Source organism: Sinocyclocheilus rhinocerous, unplaced genomic scaffold, assembly GCF_001515625.1.
Source record: "Sinocyclocheilus rhinocerous isolate Xijiao unplaced genomic scaffold, SAMN03320098_v1.1 scaffold779, whole genome shotgun sequence".
NCBI lineage: Eukaryota > Metazoa > Chordata > Actinopteri > Cypriniformes > Cyprinidae > Sinocyclocheilus > Sinocyclocheilus rhinocerous.
Genome location: NW_015652150.1, coordinates 1,394,476 through 1,406,448, shown reverse-complemented (window position 1 = coordinate 1,406,448; position 11,973 = coordinate 1,394,476). Strand labels below are relative to the sequence as shown.

Below are 11,973 nucleotides of genomic sequence, written 5' to 3'. Positions count from 1 at the left end.
AATTGAATAATGAAATTTAATATCAACTATTAAACATAAACAAATGCGTTGTCACGGTGACGATAATGATATGCAGCACAGTGACAGCTACGGAACTTTCTTCAAACAACAGCAGTATAAACAACTACATAATTCCTCTGCTATGCCAAATGTCAAATATCGTTCTTGCTTTGGACAAGATGTAACTCTAAAGTAATATGTTTAAGCAGAAATAATATTACAGTAATTAAAAAGAACTTACCGAGTGGTGTGCAAGTGTGTGAGGCGTCTGTGCGCTGCATGTATCTGGATACGATGTAGATCTTATTATATAAAACTGACTGGAAAGCGAAACTTACGATCTTAGGACGTTAGGTATTTCCACGAAAGCGAAACCATGGCCTCAGGATCATAAATAAAAAACATGACCGTCATGGATACTTCTAATATAAATATATTCATGAATCACCTGGGTGTGTGTGTATGATGGTATTTATCCCTGAAACATGATTCCTAACAGGCAGTAGCCTATTTCGTTTTAAAGAGACACGTGAAGCAACAAATTATTTTTTAGATGCATTACTCTCCAAAAGTTTCGTTTGTTCGTTCATTCATTCTGTTTATTTATTTATTTATTTTCAGATAAATACAGTGGTGGTAAAATGTTAAAAGAACAAATTATAAACTAAACTATATTAGTTTATTTATTAGTAGGCTACTTAATTAGCACTCTTCATGATCAATACCAGTTTGAGGCAGTTTATGCAAAGCTGTGAAAAGAGCGTGCATTTTGAATGACAAATATGCTTTGCAAAAAATGACGTGCTTCATTTATAACAAAGCATATTTGTCATTCAAAATCCCAACCACACGATGTGATTTGGTTCAGTGAGAAGGCTGTGATACGCTTATGAGGTAAGAATATCTTTATGTGGAGATATTAGAGATTAGATATTAGATTTTAGAGATGTATAACAGTCAGCCCAATGAAGGATGACAATATGTCTTGTTGAATGTATAAATGTTTTTTTTATTATTATATTTTTTTTTTACAATGAATACTGATATTAATATATAAAGACTGGAAAATACATATTCAACTTTTAAAAAAGCATGATACATTAAGAATTTTGGAAAATATATCAGATCAGATGGAGAATTGTTTTTTGGGGGGGGGGGATAACTAGTTTATATTATTGAAACATTTCAAAGTAGGATATTTATTAGTTCATTCTTATTATTGACAGTGCTTATAAACAATCTTCATGAATATTTAAGAAAATTGTTTTATTTACATGAATAATTATTTATTAGTTCATTCTCAATAACAGTGCTTAAAACAATCTTCATGAATACTAAAGAAATTGTTGTATAACAAAGTAAATGTAACGTTTCATTTAATGAATAATTATATGGTTGCATTATTTACATTTTAACAAGGTTACTCTTGTCTTAAAAGGTACGTTTTGTGAGTTCATATGAGTGAGTTGACGAGTGAGTACGTGTTTTTTGTCTCATAGGTGTTCATGTATTGTCAACTGTCAATGTGCTTTGTACATTTCATTAGATCAATCACATTATTTAAAGCCAGATAAAGATAATTTTTTAAAAGTTGTACATTTTCTTAAAGTAAACTTTTTAAGTTGATACAATTTAAAATATTCTTAATTTAATTTAATAAAACGGATAGTTTCGGTCCTTGATTCTGATTGGCTGAGCCACGTTCGAAGCTGTTGTAAATTACTCTACAAACATACACCTTTGTTTACGTTTGTGTGTTGCTCAGCAACCACTTTGTTGCAACCACAACTGATTCTGAGGAGCTACATTGTTTGGTGGAAGAATAATGTTTTTATTAATATCATTACACTTTATTTGCTCTGTTTTATTTTGTGAAACCTTACTACGTATATGGAATAACCGTTTTATAAAAGCAATAAGCCCCGTGAAGCCGTGGTTTACAGTGAACTTATAACAGCTAAGGGGGTTTTAGGCACTCCGCTTCGGATGCAAACTGCAAACTGTTGCCTTTGTTTTTTACATTTCTAAGTACACTCCGTTGTTTCACTGCAGCAAATATATGCTAATATAAAAACAAGTGCTCCTGTAGCTCTCACACTATTGATTTACAAAGCTATAAAACAAGCAGTGTGAAAATGGTGTAAAATGAGAATGGTATATTGCAAAATATCAAACAAATTATTTAATATGTCTGACACATAGGGTCACATGTTTTTTTCTCTCTCTCTCTTTTTCAGATCACTGACTAAAATCAGGACAGAAATCATGCTGACTATTCTTCTGATTATGGCAATAACTGGCCAAGGTAAGAAATGCATCATTAGTGCTTTCTAAATAGATCCATTCTTCATATATTGCTGTTTTAGTCCTCTTGAGGCCTAATAAAAGGCATGTTCTGTCGGCATGATATTAATAACTCTTGGTTTAACAGGTCAATCATGGGACAGCCTTGGAGAAAGCTTCGTCACAATATTCCCAGAGAACATAGCCTTCTACTATCCACTTAGTCCAGTGAACGCTCTCAATATCACCGCTGTCCTTCCCAACACTGTGGTGGAAGTCTTCATCTCAGGGCAGTTGACATACACAAACACACTGCCAGCAGGAAAGCCTGTAACTGTGACCTTGCCAGTGGATATTGAGGAATACCAATTCGGTGAAACTTCTCAGACTGTCAGAATCAGCAGCACGAAGCGCATCGTGGTGCAATCAATCAGCAAGAAAGCAGACAGTGTGCAAACTAATGTCATTCAGCCTCAGAAAAATCTTGGTACAATTTATACCATCCCCTTGCTGAATTACAGACAGATGATCAAAACTTTTTATCAATCGGCAAGAAATGTCAGCAAGAGATACAGCTCCTTCAGGCTGGTTATTATCAACGGAGAAGATCGGATTAATAATGTCAGAATTGTAAAAAGGCCTACAGACGAGATTTACATACTCGATCCGTTCACCGCTCTCCAGCTTCAAACTGATGGGACAGAAACTGAGATTTATTCTGATTATAAAGTGGCTGTGATGCTGACCCATCCATGTGTAGAGGTGGAAGAATGCAGATGCAACATGGTGCTGAACCAACTTTATCCCGACGCTCAGTGGGATAGCAGATTTGTTGTACCCTCAATACTCAACACCAGCAACTTTTGGCTACATGTGACGTCCTCAATGAAAACCAGTGCCAATGGCGGGGATCTAGAATCGAGTACTGTGGATGCCTATTCCTCAAAACTCCTGTCCCTTCCATCTCTGCAGTTAGGATCCCAGTTCATCAACACATCGAATCCTGCTTCCCTCAGGCTTGTCAGTCCAAGCGGCATCATCATTGAACCGATCTCCCAATATAGGTTCTCTGCGTGCTACCTAGTGCCTGTCAGCTCGACAGATGCCAAGGCCTTAATCATAGCAGAAACATACTACAGGGATAGTGTGTATATAGATAATGATTTGCTTTTATCTACTAAATGGAGTCCCATCGCCAATTCAGTGTACTCATCGGTGTCAGTGTCTCTTGATGACACACACATCATTTGGCACCCATCCACAAAGATCGCCGTGTACGTGTTTGAGAAGAGCACAAATGTGTATGGAGGCCCGGCTATATCTTTAAGTGCAAAGCCAGGTAAGAAGTACAGTATATCTGTTGATGGTTGCTTTTTTTTTAGAGGGGGATGGTGATGTCAGCTATATTCATAATTGTTCTTTTTGTATTATGTAATGTATTATGCTAACATCAACACAAGTGCATGAATTGCTTCATAGAGATAGTTCATCCAAAAATGAAAATTCTGTCATTACACTCTTAGAAATAAAGTTTCTTTATTGGCATTGATGGTTCCATAAAGAACCGTTAACATCCATGGACACGTTCAACGGGCAAAAGGTTCTTTAGAGTATTAAAATGTTCTTCACATTAAGAAAAAATGGTTATTTTAAGAAAGGTTGAAAGGTTCAACCCAACCCAAAATGGTTCTATGGCATTGCTGTGGAAACAACGCATTTGAAATCTTTATTTTTAAGAGTGTGTTTACATTCCCTCATGTCAAACCTCTATGACTTTAAGATATTTAAAAAATGCTTTAGTGTTTGTTGTCCATATAATGAAAGTCAGTGGGGCAACATTGAAACAACATTGGACCCCACTGACTTTCATTTTATAGACAACATTTTATTGACATCTAAAGCATTTTTCATTGTAAGGACAAAAACAGTTCTTCAAAATATAGATTTTAGTTATGGTCCACAGAAGAAAGAAAGTCATATAGAACATGGAATGAAATGAGGGTAAGTAAATGACGAGAATTTTCATTTTTGGGTGAACTGTCCCTTTAAGTAGGGGGAAATTGGTATAGTTCAGGGTTCCTCAAATCTTGCCCTGGAGGGCCAATGCACTGCAGAGTTTAGCTCCAACCATGATCAAACTCACCTACCTGTGATTTCCTAATGATCCTGAAGACATGGATTAGCTTGCTCAGGTGTGTTTGATTCGGGTTAAAGCTAAACTCTGCAGGAAAGTGGATCTCGTGGGCCAGATTTGAGGATACCTGCTCTAGTTATTACATTACTATTTCTAAAGTTAGATACATTTTTTTTTAAAGTCAATTTCTGTACACACAACTTGTTATCTTTCCACTGTTATTGCAAGGAAAAAGTTCATAGCTCATTGAACGTTGACCCAGTAGCAATGCATGTTGTCACAATGTAAACCTCCCATTAATAGAACCGAGATTTTTTTGCAAAATTTTAGCAGTAAAATAATTAATCAGCAACAAAAAGTACAACGTAACCTACAAACATATCCAACCATTGTTTTTGCTAACAGAACTTGTAATTAATAAAATGTATGAAAGATAAAATAATATGTGACAACATGCCCTGATCTGATATTTACTTTTTAAAAGTACATTTGTCATATAAGCAAAGTTATCCTTTTGGTTAAAATCTGCCATAAGTTAACACTATCCTGAATGTGTACTAGTGTGGTTTTATTGTGTTCACTTGTTTAATCTGGAATTAAAGCAAAAAATAGGATGATATCGGAATTTGGAGAAGTAAACTGTAAAAAAAAAAAAAGTATTCTAATTTATGAAAGTATTGAACAAAATTTTTTGAAGCAAACTTGAAAAACACACACATTTGTATTTGATTTTTGTCTTTAAATCTTTTAGTTACTGAGTGTGGCAACTACACTCTTAAAAATAAAGATTCTTTATTGGCCTCTATGGTTCCATAAAGAATTTTTAAAAATGTAACTAAGAAAAAATGGTTCACTCTTAAAAATAAAGGTTCCAAAAGTGGGTTTTCACAGCGATACCATATAAGAACCATTTTGGGTTCCCCAAAGAACCTTTCAGTGACGAGGTCTTATAAAAGAACCATTTTTTTTCTTAGTGTGAAGAACATTTTAATAGTATAATGAATTTTTTTCACTATAAATACACTTTTGTGCAATGGAAATGTTCCTTGGAAGACAAAGGCTCATGGAACCACAGATACCAATGAAGAACCTGAATTTTTAAGTGTTCTTTTCAGAAGTCTTCACTGAAAGGCTCTTTGGGGATCCAAAAATGGTTCTTCTGTGACATCATTGCAAAAAAAACAAAAAAAAAAAAAAAACTTTTTGGACCCTTTATTGTTAAGAGTGTATGATAATTCTATACTTCCAAAAGGAGTTTTCACAGTGATGCTATAAAAAAAAAAAAAAAAAAAAAAAAACTTTTTGGACCCTTTATTGTTAAGAGTGTATGATAATTCTATACTTCTTATGTACTTACTCAAACATTAGTGTTGTGTTTGTGTGCATTTAGACCCTTTAGGCTGTGCGTTTGTTCCTTCTAAGTTTGACATCATCGTTACACCTCAAACCTGGCCTGAATCTCATCAATACTGTAAGCTCATGAGTGACGAGTTATTCAGTCCCAGCAATGAAGAGGCCCAAGAGGAGATGACCAACATTCTGAATAATGAAGGTATGAATGAGAGGCTCTGGATCGGTGTGCGTCGCAGTCTGATGACGTTAGAATGGTACCGGCAGAAAGGTAACAGCTCACACAACTTGCCATACACTTGGTGGGGAACCGGGGAGCCAGGTGATGCTGTGAAGGGCATGTGTGCTTCAGTATTCCCAAACCCAAGCATGGATTTCCATTGGGAAACTACGCACTGTTGTACTCAATTGAAGTCGATCTGCTACACAAGGGCTCAGTACTTTCTGATCTCAAATGAGACAGCTAGTAATTCTCATGTTCCAGAAAATGAAGCTTAATAATAAAAACTGGCCAGGGAAAACAAGTTGCCAGAAGTTTAAGGTAAAAAAAAAAAAGAGGATGACATTTTTGTTTCTTTATAGTTTACCATTTATAGCTGTATACATTAAATGATATATTGTTAATATACAAACCTCATTAACCCTCATGTTGTGTTGCAGTCATTTTGACCCAGAGAGAATTTAGCTTTTCCTGAAAATCAGTTTTTGGAACTGATCGATCATAGGCCTCACTGATCTGAGCTTATGAACCTCAGTTTTTGAGTGAATATTGCCAAAATTATCCACAAGTAATGTGGAGGTGCATAAACTTAAAGCCTACGATCAATCGGTTCCAAAAAGAAACTAAGAATCTGTTCTAATTAAAAGAAAAAACACGTTGACAAAAGATTGAATTCAGGTTTTGGTGATAATATAGCTTAACGAGAGATTTACAAGCAATATTGGCTGGTCATTTTTGACTGGTTTTCAGCACAGCATAAGGGTTAAACCAAAATAAGTCTAGTTTATGTTAATAAATAAGACAGAATAAAGATGTCAAATTACATATAAGTAGACGTGAAGTTGTTTTGTCACAAATACCTCCAGAAAGTTCACATTACTATTATAACCATGAATACTGTATGCAGCCTTATCTTATGCTCTTATTCACAATGTTCACACTGTTTATCTAGAAACATTACTTTTTATTGTTATTAGCACTTTATATTTCCAAAATGTGGATATATGCTTTCAGAAGTTTTTTTTTTCCAAATAAACTTTCAGACCGCAAACCTTGTGCATGCATTGTTTTTCCTTTGCATTTACATTTATGCACTTAGCAGACAATTTCATTCAAAGTGACTTACAATACACTCTCAGACAAAAAAGGTACAAAAGCTGTCACTGGGGTGGTACCTTTTCAAAAATACACCTTTGTTACCCTTTCTTTACCCCTAAAAGATGCATATTGGTACCTTAATCTCATAAGTACCTTGGTACCTAAATGGTATTTTGGTATTTGGTACCTAAATGGAAAAGATACCTCCTCAGTGACAGCCTTTGTACCTTTTTTTCTAAGAGTGTAGAGGAGTGAGGAATTGAGTGATGACTCTGCTGTGAGAATATATAGCAAGTGTTATATGACTAATACTAATGTCACCAGCTCATTAGGCAAACTTGCGTGGAGGCACTAAATGTGTTTTGAATGCAAAATGGGCCTGTTGTTGGAAAAACACACAAAAGAAGATTACTTTGCTCAGAGAGTGGAAGACCTGTGATCTTGAAGCATCAGGTAAGTCATCAGGTTTACATAACAATATGTTAATACTGTACTACATGAGTATGTTTATGATCTGTCTGTTGTTGTTGAAAATGCACTATGGGAATTCAGGAATAATTTCTGTCTGATTTAGTATTGGAACTACAAATTTAGGAACATTTTGAACTAAGAAGTTTAACTCTGACTCGGGCTGTGTCAAGAAGTTAATGATAAACTTGACAATTATGCATGGGTTATGTTTGTGACTTCATAATCCATGTTCACTTTTATAGCACTTATAAATGTAACATTGACATTAATCAGTTTTGTTTGAGTCAATTATATTATTTATTATGACTGAATCAAAAATAAATAACTCATTCACGTAAGAACTGCACAGCTTCACAGCTTTATATTCCTCTTAAACTCGTTTATGTACTCTTTTATTTTACTCTTTAAATTTCAGACATGATTATTATCTCTGCTGGAAAACAACAATGAAAACATTTGAAAATCAGCCTAAGCTGGTTTGTTGGTCTTCCAAAACAAACCAGACCAGACCAACAAACCATATCAGGCAGCTTTTTCAGCACAGGAGCAATAAAAGACAAAAAAAGACCAGTTTTATGTATCAGATTTATCCATCTCTTTTTTTCTAGCTTGGTCAAACACCAGTAGCTGCTCAAATCAACTGTCCTGGAAACCGCAGAGTGACCGTGATGCTGTTTCATCTTATCTTCATGTCATTGGTTTGCTCGGGTAAATCATCTTTCACATTTGCACAGTTGCACACGTACAAAGTTGATGTAATCACTGAATATATAAATCTCATTGGTTTTATTGTTGTTTTATGCGTCATTACACAAATTGTTCTGTATTTTACAACATAAAAACTGCATGTAAAGGGTAGTGTATACAGTCAGCTACCATTGACAAGATGGTCAGGTCTTCACCCTGTTTTGAGTTTATTTTGCTATTAAACTGACTGACTGTACATTCTCTAACCTGTTACACAGCTGCTTAGCAAATCAGTGGGCATGACATATTGATCTGAGTCGAAGTTTTTTGAGAAGAAAGAGTACAGAGTGACACATGAGAAACTAGACCTTAGGCTCACACTGTGGGAATGTTATTTCAGAATATATATACTCTACAGAGAATATCTATATCTGTATAAAATTCATTATTTTAAACTGATGATTTGATAGGGCTGTCAGTGGAGAGCTATGGAAGACACTTCATCACGGCATTCCCAGAAAACACTGCCTACTACCATCCACAGGAGTCCTCCAACACGCTCCAAATTACTGCTTTCTACGACAACACCCTCGTCTCAATCACCATCAACTACACAAAAGTGTTCTATGATAAACTACAATCTGGGCAGTCTAAAATTGTGCATTTTCCCAAGTACATCGAGCAATATCAGTTCACAAACTCCCCTCTTTTTGTCAGAGTCAACAGCACCCAAAAGATCGTGGTGCTTTGGCTCAGTCAGCGTGGGGACAGCGTGCAGTCTAATGTTGTTCAACCTGTAAAAAATCTCGGAAAGTGGTATTCAATCCCATTGATCAATTACAATCAGATGATGGCATCCTTGTACAATATGACAGATAAGTTAGCTCCAGACAACTGGAGATACAATTCGTTCAGGCTGATCATTATCAATGCTGAGAACTCCGTTAACTTAATCACTGTCCGAAGTATCAGCCCGGATGGTCCAAAAGCATTTAATATTACGCTCAGGCCTTACGAACTTTACCAGTTCCAAACTAACGGTTCGGAGATTCAATTGGACTCTTTTGGCACCATGGCTGTGCTGTTAACCCACCCGTGCGTAGAAACTACAGGATGTGATTGCAATATGGTGGTGAGCCACGTTCTCCCCCGAAATCTGTGGGGTGACACGTTTGTTGTGCCGTCGGTGAAGAACCTGAATACAGCTTGGCTGCAAGTGACTAACACAACGAAAGTGAGGCTCAAAGGCGTGAATATAAAAACTCAGCAGTCCAATTCTTCAGAGCTAATTCCCTTCCCGGAACTCAAGAGTGCGTCTCAGTTAATCAGTGCATCAAATATGGTGTCCATCAGACTTATTAGTCCAGGCTTCGTCTTAGAACTCATTCCAGAAACCATGTTCGCCGCTTGTTACCTGGTTCAGATGAACTCGACAGAAGGTGAGGCCGTTATCATAGCTGAAACATCCCGTAAGAACTATGTGTATATAGATGGCAAATTACTTCAATTCACTGACTGGAAACCCATTCCCTATTCAAACTACTCTTCGATATCTGTGTCGCTTAGTGGCACGCATGTCATCTGGCATCCAACCTCCAAGATCGGAGTGTACATGTTTGAGAAGATGGAGGGTGGAATTCCTTACGGTAGCCCAGCTGTCATTTTAAATGATGACCCAGGTAAAATTATACCTTTTTTTTTTTATCCAAGAGTAAATTAAAGTCAACATCAAATGATACTTACCACCTTTTTTACTCCTATTTTAGGAAGGATGCAATATTATGTGGTTTATGAAATCAGGAATTGATTGAATTGTGATTGGATTTGCTAAATTAGGATATTATCATATGTCTGAATGGCACATGACATGAAATTGGTTTCAATTGCAATATGTTTTATATAATTATATTCATTTATAATGCATAAAATAATAATACTACTAAACACTACAGCGTAAAACTGGTATTTTATTAAAGGAATCCATGCTTTTACTCAGCAAGGATGCATTAAATTGATTTAAAAAAAAGTAACGGTAAACACATTTACATTGTTATTAAAAAAAAAAAATTCTAAAACAAAAATGCATCACAGTTTCGACAAAAATATTAAACGGCATAGCTGTTTTCAATAAGAAATGTTTCTTGAGCAACAAATCAGCATATCAGAATAATTTCTGAAGGATCATGTGACACTGAAGACATGAATTAATGGCTGATGAATATTCAGCTTTGTCATGATAGGAATAAATTACATTTTAAAATATATTACATTAGAAAACAGTTATTTTAAGTAATAATATTACTGTATTTTGATCAAATACTGTAAATACTGCCTTGGTGTGCATAAGTGACTTTTTTTTCACAAACATTTAAAAAAATCTTACTGACCCCAAACTTTTGAACAGTAGTGCATACAAATAATTTTGTCATTTTTAGAGTTTGACAGTAAAAATCAGTGTCCACTTTTATTGTATGGAAATGACTAGCTCAGAAAATGTATATTTAAAATATCTCTTCCTGACATTTCCTTATGAACATGTAACACACATTTTCTTTGCAGTAACATAGACAGATGAATCATACAAGACCAAGAATAATTTTTTAATTCATTTGGATTTCATGCTGACTAATATACATAACATCATACTACTTGAAGTTACATTAAAATGTGAATGAAATCAAAATTCACAGTGCAGACTGTAAATGTGTCAACGTATGTTTGTGTGCTCACAGATCGTGATGGCTGTGTGGCAGATTCTGCACATTATAAGACCACTACTGATGTCATGACATGGCCCGAGTCCCATCATTACTGCTTAAATATATCTTACCAGCTGAGCACACCAAGCAGCGAAATGGCCCAAAAAGAGATGACCAACTTTCTGCAAAACAACAGAGGTCCCGGGTATCTCTGGATCGGTCTGCGGCGCAGTCTGTTCACGTCAGAGTGGTACTGGCAGAAAGGCAATGATAGCGAATCCAGCGTGAGCTTCACGAAGTGGGCCGATGGGCATCCAGATATGCCCTGGAAAGCTTTGTGTGCTGCTGTGTCCCAAGACGCCAACAAGGAGTTTTCCTGGAAGAGTATGTCCTGTTGCTCTAAGCTTGGGCCCATCTGCTACAAACAGGCCAAATACTTCAGTGATATGACCTTTAATAGACTATATGATCATTTTAGAATTACTTACCCAAAGGTCTGTCCTTCATGTCCAAATTCTTGACCTTTTATTTGAAGTTAGTAACTGCAATAATAAATCATATTACAAAAGTTTAATCATGATTCTTAGTAAAATTAATCAAATTGCTTAATTATAGAAAAGCTAACTGTCTATTACAGAGCTGTTACTTTATAGTATTTTTTGTTGTTTTATGTGCATAATATAAAGCAATATTAACATTTAAAAATATATGGATCTTCTGAAAACACAATAAAAGTATATATATATATATATATAATGGCTTCACATACTGTTATTGCACAAACCAAAACTGAATATCCTCTCAAATATGACAACTATCAAAACTTTAATGTCTAATGTAATGCATGGTGATCTGAAGTGAAGACAAAAAAAGTGAAATTAGCTCCTGTTGTAGGTGAATACAAGCATATGTCACAAGATCACAGTGCTCTTAAAAGTCACTATAGACACCTTCAAGCCTATTAGGCTTGATTCTGGTGCATTATGGTTGACTCTTACAGCTCACCATCGCCTCCATTCTGTGATGTCATT

General features: G+C 35.5%; 1 protein-coding gene across 1 annotated transcript; it reads left to right on the top strand.

Annotated features, from left to right (window-relative positions):
- The first annotated feature begins 879 nt into the window (after positions 1-879).
- Positions 880-8,943, top strand: LOC107713820 (uncharacterized). Its single transcript, XM_016519437.1, has 7 exons — positions 880-894; positions 1,439-1,473; positions 2,238-2,305; positions 2,432-3,622; positions 5,808-5,969; positions 8,165-8,264; positions 8,714-8,943. The coding sequence occupies exons 3-7, from the start codon at positions 2,266-2,268 to the stop codon at positions 8,871-8,873; spliced, it is 1,653 nt and encodes a 550-aa protein (XP_016374923.1). The 5' UTR covers positions 880-894; positions 1,439-1,473; positions 2,238-2,265; the 3' UTR covers positions 8,874-8,943.
- Positions 8,944-11,973: the final 3,030 nt, after the last annotated feature.